General features: G+C 46.2%; 1 protein-coding gene across 1 annotated transcript in view; it reads right to left on the bottom strand.

The window, feature by feature from the left end:
• GAA (alpha glucosidase) overlaps positions 1 to 27,690 on the bottom strand; it is a 752,056-nt gene that overhangs the window by 306,681 nt on the left and 417,685 nt on the right. The window contains exon 9 of the mRNA XM_069655240.1: positions 15,347 to 15,457. Within this exon, the coding sequence (XP_069511341.1) occupies positions 15,347 to 15,457 (111 nt within the window). The remainder of the gene's footprint in view (positions 1 to 15,346; positions 15,458 to 27,690) is intronic.

Below are 27,690 nucleotides of genomic sequence, written 5' to 3'. Positions count from 1 at the left end.
CTAATACCTTTGCTGACGTTGATGTCAAGACGGAGGCCTACGAGGGAAATCGACTGGACCGGGCTCGACGCACAGCACCCTCTACTGAAAAAATGTCGAGGCAGCAAGCTGGATATTAGGAACTATCTAAGATAAGGAATATGTGTGAGGACACAATACATTCAAAGGGACATTACAGGAAGTTGCAATGAGCAAGTGGAAAAAACAAATATCTTTGGTGTGAAATACATGTATGGTCACTGCCATGTACTTAATATTTACTTGTTGCAGTAAACTTAAATAAGGAACTTATATTGAAGACTAACTTGCAGACTCTGACTTGCTTCCAGTCTACTGCATACCACAAAACGTTTGTAAAACCTGGCACTGCCATAGTGGCATTAACTGGACGCCGATAGTAGCAGGTGCAAAGCCCAAACTGTTGGCTTTGCCAATGCTTGTGCATTTTGGGCCTTTAATTTATTTTTATATTTATGTACTTCCCTTTCTAAGTAGAATCATTGTGTATTTCACTGTGTAGGCTCACTGTAGACCCCTGACTACACTCCAGAGTCTAAGCCTCGACTACTCTCCACACTTACCTTGTTTGGGTTTAGCTAACCTCTCAGAGTTCCCCTGTTCACTTTTAACTAGGGTGGCCTCCTAAAATCGATCCACCAGGCATCTTAACATTAAAGAAATAGAACTTCTGCTCACCACAATGAACATTCTCCGAGACTGTGCAAGAATGTGGATTGGGGCAGGCAGCCCCCTACACAACGTCTTGGAAGAAGCCTGTCAAGGAGCATGAAGAAAGTAGCCCCTTCCCTTACCCACCTAGAATGGTAGAAAGATGGCCATCAAAGGACTGGCAATCTCGAGCACAGATTAAAACCCACAGCATTCATTTTGAGTATACATGTCCTCTTAAATGCATTAAAAGTGAATGCATCAGGTGAGTCTCACTCACCTAAATCAATGAAAGAAAATCCCAGCTAGTCCAGCAGTAGTCTTGGGAAGCTCAGAACAGAGTGTAAGATTTGCAAATAGAAAATCTCCCAATCATTGGTCAACTAGATATCATGTAAACTGGAAATGGGTATGCTGGTAACTTGGAATTGCCAGCTTTGCTTAAAAATACATAAATAATAAAGAGTATCCAGTCATAAAAATATTTAGTACCTTACAGCAGCAATATCTTTTCTATTACTTAAGTAAAATTGTGAATTTAAATTTGCAAAATTCAAAACTCGGTTTTTAACATGACATATTAACTTAAACTTAATAGTAAATCATAAAAGGATGTTACTGAAGATGTAATGGATTTAAAAGTAAAATATGGACCGATAGTGGGCGCAGAGGAAGATGGCTGTGTGAGACCAGAGCTCCGCACCCCACCAGCATTAAAGGCACTGACCGAACCCCCCAGGGCTTGTGCTGTGCCCACACTGGCAAGCGGAGGAGAGGCAAAATCAAGCAGACCAGTTCGCTGCAGCAGCTGGCGAAAAAAAAAAAAATGCAAGAAGTGACAGCGCAAGTGAGGGACAGCCAGAAGGCCGTCAACGGCATCTCAGGCCGCGTGGCAGGGGAAGGACCGGACCAGAGGGAGGACCCGGCATGACGGAGGAAAGGCTGGACCAGAGGGAGGACCCGGCATGACAGAGGAAAGGCTGGACCAGAGGACCAGGCGCCCGGTTTCAACCAAGATACAAGGCGTTAGGAAGAATTCTCATAAATGTGCTAATTTCCTTCACCTTAGAGACCCCCAGCAACTTTGCTGGATTTTTAGGACTTGATTTCTTTACCTGGAGAGAGTGTGGGCCTTTTTTCCCCACTCTCTCATTTATTTTGAATGTTTTACTCTGGTGCTGTCTTTGGTTATGGAGTTTTAGACAACTCCATATGTATCATCTTTTCATATGTGTCACACATCACCCTCTGTGCAGTGTCACAGGGAAACATTTTCAGGCTTTCCCCAAGGTTTAAATACCTTCTCTGGGATAAACTACCGTTTCCCAGAGTAAGTTTGTTTGTTTTGTTACTTGTATTGTGCGCCAGACCCGAGGATCTGGCGCATTGCATAAGACAGCTTAGTTACATATGTTTGCATACATATAAAATACAGCTTAGTTACACATCAAAACAAAATCATATGTACAGAGTTGTTCAGGGGGTAGGCAGTACATGAGTTAAAGGTGCGTAAGAGACAATACGATACTATATATAAAATATACGATATACAATACGATAGTATATACAATATGATATCCAATACGATAATATATACAGAGATCTCAGGAGACAATATGATCCAGAGTTGGCCTGTGGATAGCTGGAGGGGTTGGTCCGTCACGGGCAGATAAAGTATGCTATTAGAGGACACTCAGTCTGAAATTGAGGGGCCTTTACTTGTCAGAGTCTTTGAACCACCTTATAAGGCTGTGACGGAATTGAAGGTAAGATTGATCTGCATGCAAAGGAGGTAAGGAGTTCCAGAATTGAGCTGCCTTGACCGGGAAGCTGTGTCCGATTTTGGAGAGTTTAAATCTTGGGATTAAGAGTCAGTTAGTACTAAATAATCTAGTGAGTCTTGTGGGTTTTTTTTCTGGTGAGTCTCTCTGCGAGATAACAAGGCACAGCGTTATTTAGACATTTATGTGTGAGACACGCCACAAGCTGGATTTTATTGGATGTTGAGAGCCAATTATTAGCTCTTCTGGTATCAGAGATATGATCTCTCCTAGCAAGTGCAGCTCTAAGGGAGTTGTTCTAAAGGGACTGGATCTTTTTGATGATTTCCTTATTGGCCCCAATGTAAAGAGAATTACAGTAATCCAGCTTCGACAGAACAAGTGCTCTGGCTAAGGTGATGCAACTGTGGACAGGAATGGTTTGCCTGTTCTGATCAATTTACAGGTGTATGCAGTGGCAGGTGCCATTGCATTAACCTGTTTATTAAAGGAGAGGGTAGAGTCCAGGTAGAAGCCCAAGGTTTTCACCTCATTAGCAACAGTGATAGGGTTATTGTTGATGTTGAAAGAAGAATATTTGGGTCCCTATTTTTTGAGGGATGCAGAGGTACCCAGGATGTTGATCTCAGTCTCATCATTCAGGGATAGTCCATGGGTAGCCATCCATGCCTGGATGATGATATATCATATTCACCAAGGCCAAATCCTTGTCATAATCACCAGTAAGTGGTAGGAGAATCTGAGTATCATCTGCATAGTTAGTGTAGTCGTGAAAATGTTATGTAAGGTAGGTGAGAAGCATGAACCCTGGGGAACTCCGCAGGTAATGGGGATGGGCTCCACAGCCGCGATGGGGGAGAAGACTCATAGGGCCTCATTACGAGTCAGCCGGTCCGGAAAGAACGGTGGTGGTGGTAAATCCGCCACCACTGTTCTTTCCGGACCGGCTGATTAAGAGTTCTGCAGGCGGAAGGGGTCACTCCCGCTAGGTCTGAACTGGCGGGATTAACACCACCTGTCTGCAGGCGGACATGGAAACACTGGCACCATTACGGCATGGTGCCGGTGTTTCCACTTCCACAACAGAATTCTGCCTCCGGAAATACCGGGTCACTGGGGTTGTAATGCCCTGGTGATTCTGGCAATCACAGAGGTGGAATGTTAATACGAGTCCGGCGGTAACCTGCTGGAATTTCCAGCATGGTTACTGCCTGACTCGTAATGAGGCCCATAGTCCTATTATTTAGAAAGGATTCTATCCATGCTGTGGCTTCTTCAGAAAAGTGACCGCCGAGTCCAGATGGCTGCACAGGACCCTGTGGTCCACCAGGTCGAATGCAGCTGATAAGTGCAAAAGGAGGAGTAATGCTGAATTCCCCCTATCCCCGAGCTTGTCAATCTGTGCCTTGAGGTCTATTAAGGCTGTTTCTGTCCCATGTTGGGGCCGAAAACCTTGGCGAGCACCCAGTAAAAGGTTGGATTCCAGATGTTTCTGTATTTGTGAGTAAGCCATTTAGTCTATCATTTTCGGAAGGGTACTGTTGTGATCAGTCGGTAGTTAGTAGGAATGGCCGGGTCTAACTGTTTTTTAACTAGGGGGAGCACCCAAGATTCTTTGAGGTTACTTGGTACGGTGCCTGAGGAGAAAGAGGCATTGATAACTTTTGTGATAAAGGGAGCCAGGTCTCTGTGGCTGCGTCCTTTATCAGTTGGGCAGGACATTGATCTCCCTGACAGTTTGAAGGTTTGAGCGATAGAATAATTTTTTTTTCAGTCTCGATGATAGAGACTTTAGAGAACTTGAAGCAGCGGGGGCATGTAGTATTAGGTGGTGTGGGCAGGACTTTCGGCGGAGTAGTTGGGGTAAGTGACTCCTTTTTCTTGGCAATTTTAGCTTGTAATGTCGTAACTTTGTTGGCTAGTGCTAACTGTATGTTGGAGTACCAGGGTTTATCTTTAACACAATGGTCGGACACTGGGATGGGAGCTTCTAGTTCTTTCAAGATAGCAAAGAGTTCCTTCATACTTCAGTTAGCTTGTGAAATTATGGTGTTATAGGTTTCGCATTTGGCTAGAATTATTTCACTCTTGTAGAGAGCAGTTATAGTTCTGAGGTTCATTTTGTCATCCCCGGATGGTAGTAGTCTCCAGGATGCCTTGCATTTAAATGTGGTGTGTACCATGAGTTGAGGTGGGTTTTGTAACATGAAATTGACTTTACTATTCTTTTTAAATTCCTAGACCCTGCACACCCTATCTTACTAGAGTGCCTGAGGGGTTACCTAGTATCCCCTGTGTCTAGAAACTCATGTAGCAGTCAAATGCTACTTTTTCCTCTCCAAATGGCTAGTGGCAGTGGTTTTTACAACAAACGACTAGGATTTTTCCCAACAGCGTTAAATCATGGGAGCCATGTTTTTTTAAAGACAGCGTCTTAAGCCCCCTTTGTTTAAACAGGTCCCCGTCTTCTTTTTTCGCCATTTCTTTTTGGAAAGGTCCTTCTAGAGTGTTTCTGCGCGCCAATCCAGGTTGGGTCCCTTTGTTCCTTCGCCTTTGGCGGGCTTCAGGACTGAAGATCGCCTCTGGCGTCTGAGTGTCTGGGGTGGGCAGGAAGTGAGCCCGAAACTCCATGTGCTTAGTCTCCCAGGAGACCCAAATGCACTCTGGTGTGATTGGCTGGCTGGCTGACTGTCCGGCAAGGACGGTAGCTAGGCTGGAATTAATGGAGGAGAACTGAATAAAAGGCGAGTCTCTTGGCTTGGAAGGCAGTGTTGACCACTGGAATGAAAAAACTGAAGACGAACTTGAAGAGGACGACTGCTGCAACTCCTGGACCATTGGTTTGCCCGTTGAAGCCCTGCTGCAGGTCCGAATCAATAAGTTCATCTCAACAGAGAAGCCCTGCAAGGATGACTTCTCCCTTTGAGTTGGTGGGACCAATCAACTCGACACTAAGCCACCTGGGCACCATTCTCAGAGCTTGTTGTATTTTCCTCAGAGTGCTGCAGGAAACTGAATACGTCAAACAGCAATATTATGAAAGAGGCGATCTAGTAGGGACCCTACTAGCCAACAGAATAAAAGAACGAAAAGTGGAGAGAAGAGTGGCACGCGTACGGGTGCCAGAGGGGAATATTTTGGTGGGCCAGGGCGACATCCCCGAATGCTTTGCTCAGTTTTTACGAGGGCCTGTATGAGCAGCCCCGAGGAGAAAAAGGGCGGGCTATACATGAATACTTGGGGAGGTTCCCAATACCGAGAATGACTGATGGGGAAAGGTCTACCCTAGGGGTGGAAATTACTGTGAAGGAAGTGTCGAGGCCATTACCCACAAAGTCGGCGAAGGCGCCACAGGAAGATGGCTACATCTCAGCCTTTTATAAAAAAAATTTTTTAAAAAAAACAGTACCAGGAACTGCTAGCGAGACCCATAGCCAACCTCTTTAATTCAATCCAAACTGCAGAGGATATCCCCCCCCTTCTTTCTGGAAGCACTCATCGCAGTCATACTCGACCAAGGTAAGGACCCAACATATTGCGGTTCATACCGCCCCATCTCCCTGTTGAATACCGATGACAAGATATTTGCTAGGATATTCATGTCATTTGCTAGGTTGGTGCACGCTGACCAGTCAGGGTTTATTCAGAACATGCAGGGCTCGGACAACATGCGCAAGACTCTACACATACTCCAGGCCCCAGAGGTGAGAAGAGGGGCAGTGCTCCTCTCACCAGATGATGAAAAAGCCTTTAACCAGGTGAACTGGTCATTCATGAAGGGGGGGTACTGGGGAAGATTGGTATGGGGACTAGTTGGATGGGGTGGATGAGGCCCTGTACTCTGCGCCACAGGCAAGAGTGGTGGTCAATGGAGGGGTTTCGAGGGCGATACACTTGAGCTAGGGCACCAGACAGGGATGCCCTCTCTGCCCCCAAGTTATATGCGTTAGCGATGGAACCCTGGGCAATAGAGGTAAGGAACAACTCTGAGGTAAGGGGAGTCCACCTAGAAGGGGGGGGGGGATAACAGAATACAAAGCGAGTCTTTGTGGATGATGCGCTCCTCGGTTATGGAACCAAGGACCTCGATCCCCATGCTCCACCAAGGTCTCCGAACATATGGAGAAATATCAGGGTACAAGGTCCACCGCGAGAAGTCAGTAAAGTTCTGGGTCGGGAATGGGACGGGGGAAGATGGAGACCTGAGAGACATAGGGTTCAAGCTACAAAAAGAGGAGTTCAGATACTTGGGAGTGGAAGTCACTATAGAAATGGCGGATCTCCGACAAAAACTACATCCCACTTTGGGATAAGATACAGCTAGACCTGCATCAGTCGGGGTGGCTCACACTCTTGGGCGGCCTGTCTTAATTGTATTGCCCACAAGTTCCCATTTTGATTCGAAATGCTCCAGATAGTGGTCCCATCCACCTTCTTGGCCAAGATCCAGAGGGCCCTGCTATGTTTCCTGTGGGCGGGTGCGAGACCAAGGGTGGCATACAGAACACTGGTTCAGTCCGGGGAGGAGTGGGTCCGATCTGGTGGCATACTATAAAGAAGCACAACTGCGGATCATGGTGGACCATACGGACACAACCACTGAGAAGCAATGGATCCACATGGACAACCAAGTCCTGACACCGGTCACGCTGGCAGAATGGTTCTGGGTCCTGCAAATAGATATTCCCCCAAAGGGTGCCGACACACCAGCTTCTGGCAGTATTTTGATCAGTGTGGAGGGAAGGGGGAGGTGCTCACTGGCTCTCATCGTTGACATCGCCACTCAGTTGTATATGGGCACCACCCCTGCGCGATGAGATTGCTGAACCAGGGCGCTATCAGGCTTGGTATGAGATGGGACTATCAAGGGCAGACCAGTTATGGGAGAGTGGGGATTTTCTACCCATGGCCAGGTTAGAGGATTATCTTAGTATAGGTAAACTTTCAGTCTTCCGCCATCTACAACTTAAAGGGGCGCAGTTCGCAGGGTACTAACCCCATTCGAAGGGATCTTGTTGCAAGGTAGTGGGACTAAAGGGTGCATATCAAGGAAATACACGGAACTGAAGCAGGGCAATCTCGCAGAAAGTCTACCAGTAAGGAATAAGTGGGACAGGGACTTCTAGACATCTCAGACCAGACATGGGTGACCATCTGTAGGGGGGTCATGAAATCCATGCGGGTTCTGCAATACAGAATGCAGGCCTACAAGATAATCTATCGCTGGCAGTACCTGCTGACGCGGTTAGCAAAAATGTACACAGGGGTGGACTTGAGATGCTGGTGATGCAAGCAGGCGCAGGCTGACAATTTTCACATGTGGTGGGTATGTTCCTATATGTAGAGGTATTGGAAAGAAGTGTTGTTATTAGGATACAAAGAGCAATAGCCAAGCCTGCTGCTGTTTGGGGTGGAGATGGTGCACAACAATGCAGAAGAAAAGGGTCACATGATGTGAACCTTGCTAGTGGCTGCACGCAGTTGTGTGGCACAGCACTGGAAAAAGGGAAGGGGTCCCCCTTCGGAGAGTGGGTGCAGAAGACGCAAACAATCTATGACATGGAGTACCTTACGCACTTGCTGGATGAAACCTGCATGCACATAGAGGGCGAATGGCTCCCATTTTTCACTAGGTATGGACGCTGAGTGGGGTGGGGGGACCAGTGGGGGTTTATGGAGGTGCAAGGCAGATGCGAATGTGAAGGAGGTTGTGTTTCATTCTATTTGTTATATTTTGGTTATGGACTATGCATGGGGGGAGTGAGAGGGGAGAAGACATCTTGAACACTGAGATGAACCAAGTGTTTTCTTGTTGAAACTGTAACGAAATAATGGCGATTTGATGCATTACAAAAATGACAACATTTGATTACAAAAAAAACAAAGTTGCACATACATTTAAATTAGGTCATGCAGAGCGGACTACAATTTGCAACCATTTACAAGTTTTAGAGACATGTGAAAATTTAAAAAGGTCAGCGCTAACTAATACATTTTTCAAAAATCTGATTTACCAAAGTTATCAAACCCCAAAAGGGAAGACTTCACAATATAAGGGTGAAGTGGACTCCAATTCGGTGGAGGTACCCATCGATGCAGATCAAGGTAATTCTATTGCCTGTTTAGGGACTGTGGAGGAAAAAGGAGTGTAGCCGACTCCCAATTTAGGCACTATGGCTGATGGGAAAAAAATCTATTCCTCTGAAAGCTGCTATAGATATACAGACTAACTTACCTTTAAAAATTCTGCGCCTGGGGATAATATAGGGCAACTATTAACTGTACCCTCCAATGAACAGTCAGGTCATCATATAAGCACAAATCCTTTTGATAAAATAGAGGTGACCGAAACTGAAGATGGAGGGCAGTTACTTGATAATGCCCAAAATGAGAACTTGATAACTAACCCAATTTCCTTGGATAATCAGATTCCTATAAATAGCCACATCCCAATCGTCGTTAATATTGCCTCGGCAGAACAACTTCTACAGGAATAATATACGGCGAAGTCTACTCCAGTGAAAAGTATTTTCAATACTCCAGGTGCTAATAAGGAAATTAATGATGATATTCAAAACTCTCAAAAAGCCGGTTGTTAGTCCTCTGGGACCACCACACACAATTAGGACTACAGGTGTAAGCAAGATAAACCTTTGGTATAAGTCTGTACCACACAGTTTGTTGGTAGCGAGCTAAGCAGCCAGGCATATCTCAAGAGTGCATGCGAGCAGTACAAGTAGTTACACAAAGGACTTTCAATCACAGTGTTCAAGTAGATGCTTATATTCAAGGTTTCTTGGTAAAACACTTATTAATTTATTTACACAATCATTTATAAAACATTTACCTAGAAGAAGACCATATTATAGATCAATACACTTCAATACAAAATTCTAGGTTTTTGAGACATTTGGAGCTCCTTTGAAAATGGAGCCAAATTGCAGTTCAGTTACTTAGCAGTGAGCAAAAAGGACAAAAGTAAGTAGAATAGATTATATATACTTTCTAGGCAGTGCAAATAGTTTCAGTTCACCAGAATAGTTCAAGTCAATTGGCCAGGCCAAAGTCAATGGGCTAGTGTTCTGGATAGGAAAGAGCAGTTCTGTTATCAAACGGTAAAGTCATTGCAAAAGTTCTCAGAAGTAGTTCAGGCAAAAAAGAATCATTTGTGGGGTCACAAGCTGATTAGGCCTGCAAGTTGGGAAAGTTTCACAAACTTTCTCAGCAAGAGTGGTGTTCTCTCAATTGGGTTGGCATAGTACTTTTTTGTAAAAAAAAAACAAAAAAAATAAAATGTTGCTGTGGTTCTGGGCAGTTCCTGCAAATCTCGGTGTTCCTGTGCCTCAGTCGGGGGGACAAAAGGGACGACGTCGGGGGACTCCTGCACTGGACGGGATCGTTGAAGAAAGCAAAAAAAATGGAGTCACGTCAGATCCAGTAGCTGTAGATTCAAGAACACGATCTGGTGTTCCTCTCCCTGGTTAAATATAACCTTGAGAATGGTATCCAGGTGTCTTATGAGTTGATTGGTCCCACCAACTCAAAGGAAGAAGCCGGCTTGAAGGAGCTTCTCTGTCGAATGGAGTTTGGCAATTCGGAACTGCAGCAGGGCTTCTCCAGGCAAACCAACGGTCCAGTGGTTGCAGCAGCTGTCCTCTTCCAGCTCGTCTTCGGTACTTTCATTCCAGTGGTCGTCTCTGCCTTCCAGTCCTGGAGACTCGCCTTTTAAACCGTTTTCTCCCTTTCATTTCAGCCCAGCTGTCACTCACCCAGCAGGGTGGCTGTCCTTGCCGGACAGTCAGCCAATCACGCCAGAGAGAATTTGGGTCTCCTAGGAGACTAAGCACTGAGTTTCGGGCACCTCCTTCACTTCCTGCCCACCCCAGTCTCTCAGACGCCAAGGGCGGACCTTCAGTCCTGAAGCCCGCCAAAGGCACACGGACAAAAGGACCAAACCTAGTTTGGCGCAGAGACACACTAGAAGGACATTTCCAAAAAAAGAAAAAAAAAAAGGGGGGGGGGGGGGGGGGGGCTTAAGGCGCCATCTTGAAAAACATGGCTCCCGTGAATTTTAGCTACTGGTGTTCGTGGTCAGGAAAAATCATGGTAGTTCGTTGTAAAACCACTGCCACCAGCCTTTTCAATAGGAAAGGGTAGCATTTGACTGCTACATGAGTGTTTAGACACAGGTGATACTATGTAACCCCTCCAGCACTCCATTGTAAGATGGTGTGTGCTGGGACTATGAATTTGGAAAAGACTATTAAAGTCAATTTCACTTTACATTCTCTGGGAAACAGTAGTAAATCCCAGAGAAGGTATTTAAACCTTTGGGAAGTCTAAAAGACATCCCTGTGTCACGGCACTGAGGGTGCAGTGTTACACACATGAAAAGATTATGCCAATGGAGTTATCTAAAACTCCATAATCAAAGAACACAAATGTAAAACACATCAAAACACATGAAAGAGTGGGAAAAAAAGGCTCACACTCTTTCCAGGTATGAAAAGCAAGTCCTCAAAATCCAGCAAAGTTGGGAAGGGAATTAGCACATTTCTGACAATTCTCCCTAACACCGGTCAGGTGAGATATGTCGCAAGGGCCCATTCGAGTGACCCCCTATCTCTTTTGGGGTATTTGCTAACTGGACCTAAGGTAATGGGAGAATTATATGTCCCAAAGACCTTAGACTCCATTCAGACGAGGTCTACAAATCCTGGATCTTTTCTTATCCAGGATAGAAAACATTTAGGCACACATATACACGGGGGACAATCTTAAGGGGCGCTAAGGGTCATGAAATCCAAGATGACTCAACAAATCCATTTTTTAAGGACAAATCTGATAGTCCCATTCAAATCTCGGCAAACAAAGAACCTCTAGATATGCTACAGTTAACCAGTCTCTGGGGGCCGATATGCCAATATGCCTGTAGAAAATCTTTGACCAATTACCAGCACTGTCGTTGGTGTCCAGCTATGCCTTAGAAATGATCTATTTCCCAATTAAGGCACAAATGGATCCAACTAATATTGTCTTTAAATCAAGAGTGGTTCTTGATCTGGTAATCGGACAAATTGACGGCCTGAGAGAATTGGGTTTTGCAATTAAGACTGTAAACTCTATACAAACTTCCATCAAAGCTGAAAGAACTGGGGAATACAGAGGAAATCTGACAATGGTCTATCATCCAGAAAGATATACCCGACACCAATGGAGGCATTCTCCTAGAAGGAACTATAGAGATGCACGGGACTGGGCTCAAATTACCTCAGCTCTGTGGAACTGACCATAGTATGGGAAGATCGGTTCCTCTGATTGAGTTAACCCCATACTAGTACCCTGAGGTGCCTCTCCTGGAATACTAGCGGGAACCTACATTTACTTACAAACATTGATACAGTTTACATGTTAAAACTCAATGAATGTTTCTTTCTTCAGGAAACTTGGTTGCTTTCGAACCCCTTTGTTGATTGTTTTGAAATTTGTCCCCAATCTGCTAAACCTAGCCAGGGGGGTAGAGCTTCTGGGGGACTACTTATAGGTTGGAAGTCTACTATTGGACTCTCGACTATGCCGATTCCCGATATGCCTTAAGAATTTTGGCGGTTAAGGTCTCCTCAAAAGAGGACCTGGGGGATATTCTATTATCTATTGGCAACCAGGCATAGCACCTTTAGAGTCTTTTCTAGAAAGGATAACAGAAGTGATTTTAGTTTGGAAAACTACAAATACTGTCGGGAAAGTGATCCTTGCCGGGGATTTAAACTCAGATTGTTCTATCACACCTGAAGATGATTATGGGAATCTGGGTGAGGAAATGGGGGATCTTTCATGTAGGGGCCATAAATATCTTTGGGGTAGACTATGGAACCTTTCCCTGGAATCTGTGGGCCTTGTATATCTTAATGGAGCCTCTGATCTTACCCGCCCGCTACTTCCAACATGGCGGAGGGGTCTGACTACATCAACTATAGACTCTTTTTGTAGATGTATCTCTGGTTCCATTATCCGCTGAAGTCTATATGAATTTCAATAATTGGAGTGATCATGGTACTTTGAATGTCCATTTCTCTCTACCGCCTAAAGTCTTATAGGGGGCACTAGTAACCAGAGAACTGTGGGACAAGGTACAGGTGTTTGCTGGTCCCCGGCAAATATAAAACTTTTCAATGGACAACTGATGCACACTCTGAATAATACCTCTTATCTATGGAAACAAGAGGTATTTAATGTACCACATTATGATAATGTCTTGAAGGATCTACATGGTAGGGCCTGTGATCGTTGAAGAAAGGGTCCCTCTAAAAGAAAGCATCTGCATATGTTTGATGAAGGAGTGGCTAAGGAAAAGTCCCATATGTTGAAGTCGCTCAGAGAAACCCCTAACCTAAACATTGACCAATCAGGCAAAAATGCAAGGATTAGATCTATCCGACAGAAATATAAGAATTTCTATATTGCTAAAAAAAAGTAGCATGCTCCAAAAAGATGCTGAGATGATGCTACGTTTTCTGGTGAAAAGAGATCTCAGGGCTTTTTGGGGTCTACTTAATGCTCAAGATACTCGCTTAGTAACTGATCAATTGAATAGTGTATCAGAGGTACAATGGGTTGAATTTTTCTCTGAGCTATTTGGACAAGGGGCAGAGGGGTACCAAGCTATAGTTAAGGAGGGCAAAAACAATACTCACTGGGACCGACCATCTAATATGGGGAGGTACCTAATTATCAAAGCCAAGAACTCATGGGCTCCCGGTCCAAATGGACTAACATTGAAAGCGTTACCAGAAATGTGGGCCCATATACTCACTATGTTATTTAGAAATGTGGTGGGGAGTGGCACAATACCTACTAGTTGGCAGACTGCACATATAATCCCTATTTTCAAGAGAGGTGAACGGAATATCGCTAAAAATTATAGACCGATCGTATTGATTGATGCAGATTGTAAGTTATTTGCTTCTTTGCTGATATCACACGTTGATGAAGAAACACATATTGAATAAATATTAGACAGGGTTCAGTGCCGGACACTACTAATTTAAATGGTTTAATCTTTACTGCTCTTCAAGATTCAGTATGGAGTAAATACGGTGGGTCTCTGTATGTTGCCTATATCGATTTGTCAACTGCGTTTGACTCAGTTATTAGATCCCAACTCTGGGCTAAACTCTAAGTGGGGCATCCCTGAAGGCCTTTTGAAGCTCATAATGGCCATGTATGAAAATATGGGTTTACATGTACGCCTGAATATGGAGGGTAATCTATCTAGTAGAATGAGAACCCGTATGCGTGCGAGAGAGTGTTGCTCTTTGGCACCCTGTCTCTTCATCATCTATATAGCAGACGCCAGTGAATTTCTCAGTGATGCTGGGCTGGTGAGCGCTAAATTGGGGGAAATCAGCTTTTCGTGGTTGGTTTATGCCAATGATTTCCTCCCGTTTGATCATACCAGGGTCGGACTACAGCGACTGATCTACAAGTTTGAATATGTGGAAATTAATGGGCTAAAAATTAACCGAAGTAAAACCTGCATATTGGTGATCTCTAAGGGGAAAACCGGGGAAAAGACTAGAATGGAAAATTGGAGGGGAACCTATTGTAAGAGCACACAAATTGTGTATTTGGGATTTTTGATTCTGGCTCAACCATCGGTCTATGAACTTAGACTGTATCAAGCATAAGGATATCCCACTTATAACCCAGACTATTAAACTGGATAAAAGATAGGGAAGATTCTCCCTAAAGCCAGCTGTGGATTTCTTTGAGGGGAAAGTCGTGCCAAAGTTGATATATTGCATGGAGCTCCACTTCATAGATATTCAGACCTTCTGGGATACCACAGAAGGTATTATTTGGAGAAAAGTGTTGCAATTGCCCAATAATATTCCGGTTGTGGCTATTAGGTTTGAACTGGGCCTGGTCTTGCTAAGAGCTAAATCCCTCTGGCGGGCTAAGGCCCCATTTCGTTCTCTTCCTTGTCCAAAAGGCGATTCCCTTTATGTCGACCTAGGGAAAATTCTTTTTTTTCAGGGCTGCCAGTTGGGAATGTTTATCTTACCAAGTTCAGGGATCTTTGTGATAAGACACTAATGGATCTGTCTACTGACAGGGAAACACTAATGACCAATCCAGACAAAGTTAAAAAACTTCTCTATACTCATGATTGGAATAATACAATTGAAAAATTACATTCTTACCCCTCAATGATATTTAATATGATCACAGGAAAAGAGGAACACTCATTTATTATGACACCATTTCCGAACCGTTATTATCGTTCCCTTCTCCTGAAACTTAGATGGAATATTCTTTCAACTAAAGTGGTTCTGAGAGAAAGAATCTGATTGAAGAATCTAACACCCAATGTAGACTTTGTAATAAGCTGGGGGGTCTTAGAAACTGCTCGTCATCTATTCTTAGACTGTCGAATTGAAAGGAAAGGTAAGTGAGCATTTCCACTCAATGAAAAAAGGTAGCAGCGCCATTAAGTTGATTAGTAATAAAAGAACACAAACAATTTGAGGGTGGAGAGAGGAACCCCCGACAGGTTCAAGATACAATAAACTCAGTTGCCTGCTGAGAATCTTGGTAGGACAATTCAATTCCCCCTGTGCGATTTCCACCTGTTCTCACAATGTGTATAAAATGGTATTCAAGCCCAGAAAGCCATACGCTTTATGAATTACGGTCTGTATAAAACAAATCATTTAATATTTCTTAATCATGCAAGAACATTTGGGGCAGGTTTAAGCAGAGCTCAGTGCACTCCTCAGCCAATGACTGTGTTTAAAGACCCACGTCAAGCTCCAGGCTCCTCTATACATTCTGTACCAAATGCCTCTAGGGCCAATTGTGTTGGTCACTTGATAGTAGGCCTTTATCTCACTTACCTTCCCAATCAAGGGCTGTCCGGTAGAATTAGTGATAAACACCCCCCTCTTCAGACCATCATCGTAGGGCTTGTAGGATCCAGGAGGTCCACTGCTGGAGATTGCTGGATCCTGAACGGATGAGATTCAACACTCATCAATTGTCCAACAAAGTACCCTTCAAATTACATTTTGGCAAATAATTAATGAAAAGAACCTTCTTAGAAAGATGGATCTCTGTAGATCACAAGTTGCATTTGCCTTATCCGTACACAGCCCCGCCTCCATGTTGTCCCTTGGCCGACCATGCTTACAAGAATTCACTCATTTGGTATATAAAAATTCAAACCCTGATAGATACATGCGACTGCTAGGCCCTTCCAGACTTGCTATTTCCCTGTGGCGCAGGATTTCCTAGGCCTCAGCCAATGGAGTCTTGTTATTTCCCCAACTAAAAAGTATTTTCAGTCAAAGCATGCTCCTCTCCAGGAATACCAAAAAACACATACCCACTGCTCAATGCCCGGAGAGCAAGGAAGCCCTCAACTATAGCAAACGTTAGTCATCTGGAAGTAACAGCAATCTAGGATCTTGCCCCAGCAATGTAGCCTAACATTTGGTAAGAACTTAACCAGGAATTCAGAGTTGAAGACTTAGCAGCACCCCTACAGATAAGTGGTATCAGCAACATCTGCTCACTAAAAATAGACACACATTCATTAAAAAAAAATTCAATTAGGGAGTACAAACATCCCGTTCAAAATTAGGACACAGATAGATCCTCCTGCTTTCATCCACATCGCTCCAAGGATAGGTTTGGACCAGTAGTACACGTAGTGCCCCAGGAAGAAACTAAAATTATTAATGCCCGATATGAAGAGGTAAATACACATCTTTCACTGTGCACGAATGCGTTGGTTGGTGCAAATACATGTTTATAATGAAACATTTCTGTTTTACAGTTAAAACATTCTTACTCCCTAAAAAACTTTTTATTGCAAACGTCAAAATTTTATCTGAAGGATTTCCTTTACTTTACACATGCTCCTTGAATAAGAGTGCAGCTTTTTCTTACATCCTTGCCAAACCTTTGCAGGGATACTTCAGAATGCTACTTTGCTGTTAGTAGAGTGTTTCTAAAGTCTTAGCAAAACCATTCAACTGAGACAGTACAAGACTTCGTATAAGGCTGTACCACCTGACTATATGGTAGTGTGGACGGAGCAGCCAGGCTCATTTTAGGGGGGGAGAGAGGGCTGTAGAATCATTACAGAGAAATTGTAATACACATATGGTTCAAAGAAACACAGACACACTATGTATTGTAAAAAAGAAATTATGTATTTAAAATACAAAATAGGCCCAGATAAATCCTGGGGGAACTGAGTACTATCACAGAACATATAAACACATAAAAAAACACTGATTTAAAGTACAGAGACCAAAGCATAGACTTTTTTTTAAAGAAAAGAACAGTGTTAGGCAAGATTGAATGCAGTACCCTTTGGGTGCACTACAACAACCCTGACCTCCTGGCAATAGGGACCCAACCTTTGGTATAGGTCTGAACTACACAGGTTGGAAATGTGGCCGAGCAGCCAGGTTCATCTCAAGAGGGGTCAATGTGAGCAGTAATGTTGTGACACAGTTTCACAGTACAGTTACTCAAATAAACTCTCACACTCAAGGTTTCTTGATAAAACAATTATTAATTTATTCCACAGTCAGTTGTATAGGCCTTTTTCAGAAGGGAGCAATATATGTAACACTTATAATACACTTCAAAACACTGCTTCTCTAAATCAGATGATACCCGTTGTGGGGGATGGCACACAGACACTTCATGAGACTTCACCTTTTAAATGCCAAGGACGAGGTATCTCATCCTTGACATTAATTTTGTAGTGCCAAGGACGAGATAGCACGTCCTTTTTGGCATTCTGTTGTATGCGATCCCTGCAAAAATAAAATACAACCTCTGGGCTACGTGAGGGGTTGGATTTCTTTCATTTTCACATCGGCGTTCATAATGCACGCCAATATGAAACAAAGTAATTTTCATTGCGGCCGCCATTTTCGGCTGCCGCAATGAAAATGAGGGTCTCCACCTTTCTCCCCCTCGATCTGCGGCATTGTTCAGATCGAGGGAGGGGTCGCTGGAAAGGGGAGACCTTGCTGGGCGCGAATTGGGTGCAGAGCGCACGATCCATGCACAGCAATGCCCACTAGACCACCAGGGATCTGTTTCTGAAGTGGGGGGCTGCTTATTATGCAAGCAGCCCCCCCCCCCCAGGCCCCGAAAGCATGGGGCCAATACCCTGGGGGCAGATGGGTGATCATCTTCCCCAGGGAAGGAGCAACAAAAAAAGAACTCCACTAGCCACCCTAAGTGGATGGGGAGGCAACTCATGTAGCCCACACCATGTATGTTTTTAGTGGAAAGGGGGAGGTCCTCTCTGCCGCCACCCCCAAATGGATGGGGGGCATCTCATGAAGGAGTAGATGAGATGCCCCCCCATCAATATGGGGTCGGGTGGGAGAGGGCCACCAGAAGACATTGGAATGGCCCCCCAATATACGGGGCAGTATGTTTTGCCTGCCCTGGGGCAGATGGGCATACTAATGTGCCCATCTGCCCCTAGGAAAGGGGAAAAACAAAAAAGCCACTAAACCACCATGGATGTTTTTAGTGGAAAGGGGGGTGCCCACAGGTGTCTTCTTTTCAGAAGTGCATGGGGTTCCCAGTTTTCCTTGGTGGCTTCGACACCCTAGGCCCAAATCTGTAGGTTGTCCACAAGAGCAACATTTCTCAAAGTCTGCTCTGCCAAATGACTTGGGGTTACCAGTGGTTAGGCTTTTCCCTTTGTGCCCAGGTAGGTGCACCCACACATGTGAGGTACCATTTTCGTCAGGACACCTGTGGGAACGGGAAGGTATGACATTTGTGTGGGTTTTCATAACGTTTCGACACATTTGCTGCTGCACTTTGTCACACAACCCTTTAATTTCCCAAATGTGACCTACAATTAGTCACTGCTTTAGGCACTATACACTTTTGTAACCTGCACAAGTCATCTACCCTTCAAAAGGTCCGTCTTTGCTCTTTCAAAAAATGTATGCTTGCTCTTCCTCACCACATTTGTTTTCCTTATTTACACATGCTAAGTACGTCTGTTTAGGCCGCAAGCAGAAAAAAACTTGTGTACCATGGATCAGTTTTTGGCTTGTGGTAATGCTTGTTTTGTGAAACATTACGACAAATGGGCGATTTACTAAATGGAAGTGTCGGGGGAATGTAGCAGAGCATTGTTTTTCTCAAAATTCACAGAAGCCATTGCCAACCATGTCCACCACATACCTTTTTCTGTCATTTTCCTGATTTATCCCCAAACACTGGAATTTGTTGCCTGACCTGAGCAAATCACCCCTTCCTAAACTTGGAATTTTGTCTACTTGATGTATAATGTATGCCTTTCTGTCTTCCCATTCAGCTTTCCTACCCTTCTCTTCCATTCCATCCACGCATTTCCAATTGGAAAAGAGGCCAAAATAGTCTACCTCTCACAAAGCGGCTGGTAACCATATAAATATATGTTTTTTTTGGTTTCCACTCAATCTGTTCTTGAAAGCCTGGAAAATGGGAAATTCTTTACAGCAACCCATTTGTTCCTAGCACTTACAAGGAAATAACCACAGGCTTCTTTGTACATCATTTTATTGGCATTTTCAGAAAAAACCCACAACTGTCTCCCTTTTTGGTTATTTTCTCTCACCCCCCTACAGAAAACTAGGATTCCTTGATGGCGTTACGACCGCCTACAAGTGGGAATAAAACGGGCCAAATTTGGCCAAGATATCTCATGTACCAAAAAAGTTACAAGGGATTGAATGGCGACATACCAAAATTGTTAGGGAGCATTCTCATCTATGGCTGATTTCCCTCACCTAGTGAGTCCCCCAGCAGCTTTGCTGGACTTCTGGAGTTTATTTTTTTCCCACTTGGTAAGAATGAGAGCTTTCCCCCCCGCCCCTCTTACCTGTGTTTTGCTATGTGTTTCCACCTGTTTTTGTGATTGTGGACTCTGAAGTGCACCACTTCAGTAGCCCTCTTCTTTTTGTGCGTCACAGAGCACCTTCAGTGCCGTGGCACAGGGTTGTCTTTGAGACTTCCCTCGACTCCATTTCTGAGGCGACTACCGTCCCCCAGAAAAGGGTAAAGTTACCATTAACTTTACTTAGCCAATCTACCACAGATCCAGTACACCCCATCTTCCATGGAGGACCGGAAAGGGTTAATTTGTATCCCTTTCTATCTGTACCTCCTAGAGCATTGTTTCGTTCTTTTAACAGACTTGGCTGGTGGCAGTGGTATCTACCCTAACTTTTCTACCGCGGTTATATTAGATAAACGTGGTACTGTTCTTGGCCATTATATTAGCCTCAAACCTAAACCCGCTTGACCAAATCGTCTTTTGGCTCCGGTTGGGTTTATTCGCCATTTCTTTTAGTTAAAGTCCTTCTTGTGTTTTCCTTTGTGTGGCAAACTAGGTTCGCCTTCTTTGTTCACCGTCTTTTGGCGGGCTTCTGCTCAGAAGCCCTCTTCAAGGCACCTGGGTATCTAGGTGGGCTGAATGTGAGGGAGGGGTGTAGTCACCCCCTGCACAGGGTATCCTAGGAAACCCAAGTCGCACTTTGTCATTATTGGCTAGGGTAGTTGTGCGGGCTGGACAACACCCCTGCTGGGTGATTGACAGCCAGACTGTGTGAATGGGGGTTTTTCGCATAAAAGGCAGGTCTCTTGGGCTAGAAGTCAGAGTCACCACTGGAACTACAAGGAACCGAAGGGAAGCGGAGAGAACGACAGCTGCTGCTGCTACCCCATCCCAGTGAAGCCCTGCTGCAGTCCTGAGCTATCTTCCCTTCAACGACTCAGAAGATCCAGTCCGGAGTCTTCTTCCCTTGAGCTTGGTGGGGATAACCAGCTCATCTTCCACAGCCAGAGGATCCTCTTCCTTGGTTGAAATTGCTGCACTCTGCTGTAGTGGTCCGGATAGCCACCTGAAGAGCCTCTCCTGTTTTTAAGGAGTGCACCTTTTATTCCTTGTCGCTGCTGCCGGCTTCATCCCTGTGGGGTGCAGTCCCCGTTCAGACGTCCTCCTTCAAAACGAAGCTCCAGGAATCGTGGGTCTGCGAGGAACCAACAGGAACAACTGCCAGGGCACCAGCTGCACCATTGGAACAAGGTACTGTGTTCTACTTGAGGAAACTGGATGAATCCCTTTTCTTCATTTCCAAGGCTCGCTCTTGTCTTCCCTCCTTATAACTTTTGCTTCCGAACATGGACAATATCGAAGTACTTTTGACTACGTTGAATCGTGAACTGTGACTGTATGATCTTCGGCAACAGGCGCCGGTGTCTTTCGACCCTGGCTCCAGCCCTTTGACTTTTGAACTCCTGTCTGAGTGTTTCTTGATTCTGCCTGCCTAACCAAAATATTGCCTGTGATTTTTGCCTCCAACTCCCTCTGGGTATCTCAGGTGCTAAGTGTGTTTTTGCCCCGGTAGCAATTCATGTCACAGATACGTGTTTATTTAGTAGACCGAACTGTCAAAAGGTGATCGCAATCGTATTCACGGTAACGTGTTTTGTTCGTAACACCGGTTCATTCAACACAGGGTACCTACCTTGAGACTTTGTACAAAGTGAATTGGTTAGTTGTAGTATATTTAACGTGTGGTTTTTATTTGAGTTTAATACAAGTGTTTTGTTTATAACGACTGGTTTAAAAATAAATATACTTATATTTTTTACCTGAAACCTTGAGTCAGCGTTTGCTTGAGTCACAGTAATTGTGGTCCCTTTGTGTAATCTCTGCTACTGCTCATATACTCTTGAGATAAGCCTGGCTGCTCCGCCACTGCTACCACTCTGACATAGTAGTACAGGCTTGTACCAAAGGTAAAACTTGTATTTCCACCTGTAGTCTTAATCGTGTGTAGTGGTCCCTAAGGGCACTGCAAGGGATTCTGCCTAACAGAAATCACGGAGGGGGAATTGGGGGGGGGGTGAAGGGGGGGAGGTGAGGGACCATGGCAGTTAAGGGGTTAAATAGCTCGGACACTGGACATTGATTTATCATTTATCACTGGTACATTTAGAGCAATACTGAATTTGGTGTAAAAGATAGAGGAATGAAACAAAGGTTAACAGATAATTCGAAAACGGATCAGTACTTTTTGAAACCTTCCAATGTAGAGCAAAATTAACCCTTTCCTGGGGGAAAGGCCAAAACACAGTCAGAGGTAAAGAAGAGTCTCTCAGGGAGCCAGGACAGCCAATGTTAATTGCACAATGTCTAGGGGAGCTGAAGATCTTTTTTGAAGTTAGGTAAAAAGTCTTGCAATGTTTAAAACACTTGAAGGGCCTCAAGCTGGGAGGCTTGTGAGGTGCCAAGCTACAGCAACTCTGCAATGTAACCAAGACAGGTCTCAACTGAGAACAAGCAAGGATACACAACAAGAGCTAAGTTCTTAGACTTTACAGTACCTCTGGTTAGAAGAAATGGTTCCAGCTGGCTGCTGTACCTGTACAGCTCTGCAGATCCTGTTGTTCCTGGGCCTCAGTCGTGGGGACAAGAGGGAGGACGCCTGGAGACTCCTACTCTGCAATGGCAAGGTCAGCAGCAGCAATGGGCAAACTTCGATTCAGTGGTTCTTCAGTGTTTCAGCTCCTCGCGTCTGACATCAAATAGCAACGCTGCGGTTCTCGGATACTACTCTAGACTTTCTTTGCATCTGGGGTCCAGCAATGTTGAGGTGGTGCAGGCTTGGTCAGTCCTGCTTCAGGGAAGTCCGGAGGCAGTTCCTGGCGCTCGGGTCCAACTTAAAAGCAACGCACACAATCTGGTGTTCCTCTCCCTGGCACTTCGGTTCCAACAGCATCAGCGGAAGTACAGCCAACTCCGAGAGGATGTTCAGACATGCATACCTTGGAATCATAGATTAAGGCACAAGTGCTGGGCTTGGGGTTACAGCCGGTCTGTCGGGCGACTCATTCAACGATAATTAAGTGCAGAGAATATATATGTAGCTAAATCCAAACTGGGGACAGGAATCACCCCTCTGTTCCTCACATTCAATAATTTGTCGCAGATCACTGGACCGACGGTAAACCACAACAAATCCGTCGATTGGTCCCACCAAATTAAGGGGAGAAGTCGTCCTTGCCGGGCTGCTCTAGTCGAGGCAAATTCAGAGATTCAGCACAGCAGCAGGGCTTCACCGGGCAAACCAACGGTCCAGGAGTTGCAGCAGGCGTCTCTTCCAAGGTCTTCTTCGGATTCCTTAGTCCAGTGGTCGACTCTACCTTCCAAGCCAAAAAGCCTTGCCTTTTATGCAGTTTTATCCCATTCATTCCAGCCTAGCTGTCAATCACACAGCAGGGTGGCTATCCTTGCCGGACAACCAGCCGGCCAATCACCTTTGGGTGCATTCCTGTAACCAAGGGGATTAAGCACGGAGTTTTGGGCATCTCCCCCACTTCCTGGCCCTGCCAGACATACTGGAGCCAGAGGTCGGCTTCACTCATGAATCCCGCCAAAGACAAAACGAACAAAGGAAACAGAACACTGTTTTTTGATAAACACCGTCCCCCCCCACCCCCCGTGGACGCGACAGAATGGCTGGACATGAAGAGCTGTCCCCAAGAATCAGGCATCCAGAAGGAAGATGGCGCAGATAAGTAGCATGGAGACTGTGGCACCTACAGTGTCGCAGTCTCAGACATTGGGACTAGAATATAGGACAGGATACAGCCTGTCTGAGTAGAGCGACCAGGGCTATACACGTATGATCCTTGAGCACCAGAGCTCAGTGAATGGTGCAGGAGCGTAACTGAACCAGCCCTAGATTAGTTAGGTCACCAGTAGACCGGTGACACCCTGCCGGATTCCTGACCTCGGCATTCCGAGGCAGGACCAAACGCGGGGGAGCCTGAGATCCAGGGATGGAGCTGGGCACCAGTTGGGGCAGGGCATGGAGGGAAGGGGTTGTGTGCAGTGTTTTATAGTTGAGCAAGGTGGGACGGGGGTAAGTTGGGAGAGGGAGGGGTACGAGCCCAATTCCATGCCAAACTAGACTGGAGTGCAAACCCGGGAGGGGGAGAGGAGGGACAAACCACGCATGGCAATGGGTAGCCTCAGAATTGTAACCTGGAACGTGAGAGGCCTCAATAGTTAGATGAAGAAGAATAAAGTAATGATCTACCTGAGAAGGCTGAAAGTTGACATAGAATTACTACAGGAGACCCACCTTACTAAAGATAAACTGGAGGTGGTCAAGAGAAAGGGGAGAGGGACCACCACAGGAGCCACATACTCAGCTTACGCAAGGGGGTGGTCACGTGGGTGGCACCCCATGTACCATTTCAGCTGCTTCAGTCTACGGTAGACGCAGACGGCAGAATGTTGGTGGTGCGGGGGATGCTAGAAAACAGGGATGTGAGCATTATAAACTCATACGCCCCCAACCAAAACACAGCGGCCTATTTTAGGGCCTTATATGGCAAAATTAGCCCCCTACTGGGCGGCGCCATCATCTGGGGAGGAGATTTTAATTGTACATTACACTCAAAACTGGATAGGTCAGACAAACTATACAGACCCACTCCGGCTGCAAGAGCATTACAAGCCCTACTGCGGGACTTTGGGCTAGAAGATATCTGGAGACAGCTGCACCCGGGAGACAGGCAGTACTCACATTATGCGCCCCCCCCACAACCTGTACACGAGACTGGATTACATGTTTGTGGCCTCAGAGGAGAAATGATAGGTTCGAAATACAAGGCCAGAGTACTTTCGAACCACTCCCCCTTGGTCTTGGAGTGGAGGCATCTGCCGCCTGGAGCGAGCATCCAGACATGGAAGCTTAGAGCCGAAGCCCTGCAGGACTCAGGATTCCGTGAAGACTTAAGGGAGGCAATTATTGAGTACTTTTGACATTAATACAGAGAGTGTGCAGTCGGAGGGAACTTTATGGGAGGTATTAAAAGTGGTAGTACGGGACGCAGCCATATCCAAATCTAGAGGGCTCCAAGGGGGCATAGGGAGAGCTACAGGAGACAGAAGGAGCTGGAAGAAATAATACAGAAGGCAACATGCGGGGGGAGATAAACCGGGAAGGCTTCTGGCATGGATATACAAAAATGAAACACCATGCCCAGTGGTCAGGGAGTTAAAGGGAAAAGAAGGCCAGAGCTGGGATACCCAAGAGGGGGTCAATGAGGGCTTCCTCAGATTCTACAAACGCCTGTATGAGGACACAGGGGAGGAGATGGGGCGGGATATTCAGGAGACACTGGAAGACATAGGATTGCCCAAGTTAAATGACCAGGAATAGGAGGACCTGGACGCCCCAATCACATTAGACAAACTAGAGAGTGATTCAGCACCTACCCACGTATAAGACCCCGGGGTCGGATGGAGACCCAAGTGAATTTTACAAGACGTACAAGCAGGAGGTCCTCCCCCCACTGCTTGCCATGCTAAATGAGGCGTTTGAACAAGGGAGGCTGCCGGAGTCCCTAAGGGAGACGGTGGTCATCCCGCTCCTAAAACGGGCAAACCAAGCACGGATCACACAGACCCCTGTCAATGCTCAACCAAGACAGCAAAATCCTTGCAGCTACGCTGGCAAACAGGCTCAAACGAGTTATTGGCAAACTGGTACACCCCGATCAAACAGGCTACGTCCCAGGCAGGAATATAACCGACAATCATAGGAGACTCCACCAAATTGAGCAGACAGAGGCCGACCCTGGTGAAATGGCAATAGTCTCGTTGGATGCCATTAAGGCCTTTGACTCTGAGGTGGCCGTGGTTGCTAGCGGCGCTGAAAGAATATGGGATGGGGCCGGGGTACCCGAGGTGGGTCAAAATGATATATAGCTCCCCAATCGCCAGGGTTAAAACTGGGGCAATAATCTCGGACAAATGGCAACTTAGTAGGGGCACTAGACAGGGCTGCCCCTGGTCGCCCATGCTGTACATCCTCGCTTTGGAACCACTGGCAATCTGCCTCAGACAACAGTATGGGGAGATTGGAATCCCCACAAAGGGAGAGTCACACCTCATCACTGTACGCCAATGACATCCTGCTATACCTGCGCTTCCCAGAAGAAAACCTACAATATGTCCTGGAGGTGATGGAACGCTATGCCACCCTCTCGGGCATAGCGGTAAACCCCAAGAAATCAAGCATGTTCCCTTTGGGAAGAAACAGGAGGGCCCTGCATAGGAACCTACTGGTCCTGCCGATACCCTGGTAGACCAGGACATACCGATACTTGTGGATCGACATATACTACACGGCTGAGGATGAACACAAGCACAAAACGGAGAGGGCAGTGGAAGGCATTAAAAATAGTATGGGTTTTGGTCCAGGCTACCCCTGGCCATGATGGGTAGGGCGGCTTTGATCAAGATGGTGGTCCTGCCGAGACTGCTGCACTTTTTCACGAACATCCCGTACATGCTCCCCAAACGTTTTTTTGTGAAACTCCAGTTTATAAAGGGGCTTTATATGGCATAATACAAGTTACTTACCTGTAACTGTTGTTCTCCAGCATGGGTCTGGCATGGATTCACATGCCCATGAATATCCTCGGTAAAGAAAAAATCAATATCAGTTTCGTTTCTGATCTGTCTTTCTTAGTAGTAACCAATCACTGGTCTCTGGGTCATACTGCCCCCAGCCAATGACTGCCCTCTCACTAGGCCCTGCCCCTGGCAGCCATCCTCAGATTTGGTAGCAAGTAAAGTGGCAGTATGACCAAGTGAAGAGCCGCAGAGGGGTAGGAGGGAGGGTTTGCATGTGAATCCATGCCAGACCCATGCTGGAGAACAGTTACAGGTAAGTAACTTGTTCCTTCTCCAGCATGGGGTCTGACATGGATTCACATGCTCATGAATATAGAATACATAGCAGTATACACATGCACACAACCACGGGAGGTGGCAAGGCTCAACATTAAGCATTACATAAACTCAACATTAAGCAACTCTTACCTCCTCACCAGGCCCACCTTCAGGCGAACAAGTTGCGCAGCACTGCTTGGCCGACCCTGGACTCCTCCCTGGAATCCCGATCAACGCAGTAGAATCTCGTGAAGGTGTGAGTCGACCTCCACATAGCAGCCCTGCAGATGTCCAGCAGGGGCACACCAGACAAGAACGCTGTAGTGGCAGCGATCACTCTGGTCGAATGGGCTCTCGGACGGCCGGGCAACGGTCGGTTTGCCAACCGGGGACAGTGCATGATGCAGCCGGAGAGCCATCAGGAAATGGACGCCTTCGAGAGGGCCTTCCCTTGATTCACAGGTCCAACGTTCACAAAAAGCGGTGATGTGTTCCGAAAACTCTTTGTGCGGTCCATGTAGAACTTCAGCGCTCCAGCTACATCCAGCGAGTGCAAAGTCCTCTCGGCCAGCGACGAGGGCGACAGGAAGAAAACCGGTAACACCAAGAGCTTGTTGAGGTGGAAGTCCGACGGCACCTTGGGCATGAAGGAGGGGTGCATCCTCAGCACCACCCTCGTCTCGTGGAAAGTTAAATATGGAGGCTTGCAGGATAGGGCTTGGATCTCTCCCACTCGTCGTGCGGAGGTGATGGCCACAAGGAACGCTTTTTTCCACGAGAGAAATTTCAACGGTGCCGAATGCAGGGGCCCGAATGCAGTGGCCGAATGCAGTGTGGCCCCATGAGCTTGGTCAGCACCACGTTGAGCTCCCACGCCAGGGCCGGAGCCCTCACCGGCGGGAACGATTAGAACAGTCCCTTCATAAACTCCTTCATCAGGCGATGAGACCACAGGGATGACCGTCCCGTAGTTCTGGTGTAAGGGGAAATCAATGCAAGATGGATCTTGATGGAAGTGTGAGCTAGCCCCGCCTTGTCCAGCGACAGCAGGTACGGCAGCACTTGAGGGGCAGTAATTCGCAGAGGGTTAATCTTCTGTGCACGGCACCAGACAGAGAACCTCTTCCACTTGTGTCCGTAGCCCTTGAGAGTTGAGGACGCACTGGCCTTTGCAAGCACCTCCTTGCAGTCCGCCGGGATATCGTACCCTCCAAACTCTAGTGCTGCAGGAGCCAGGCCTGCAAGTTCAGCGACTCCGGGTCGTGATGGAGGATGGCACCGCCTTCTCTGGAGAGAAGATCTGCGTCCGTCGACAGTCTGACTGGGGGAGGACGCTGACAAGTCCAGAAGGTCCGGGAACCAGATCTGTCCCGGCCACGCCGGTGCGACGAGGATCATCCTGCACCGGGACCTCTTGAGTTGGTTGATGAGTCGGAGCAGCAACGGCAACGG

This window comes from Ambystoma mexicanum, chromosome 3q (genome assembly GCF_040938575.1).
Source record: "Ambystoma mexicanum isolate Mex_15411 chromosome 3q, UKY_AmexF1_1, whole genome shotgun sequence".
In the NCBI taxonomy this organism is placed as follows: domain Eukaryota; kingdom Metazoa; phylum Chordata; class Amphibia; order Caudata; family Ambystomatidae; genus Ambystoma; species Ambystoma mexicanum.
Note: the sequence above shows the minus strand (reverse complement) of the source record. Positions and strands in the feature narration are given on the sequence as shown.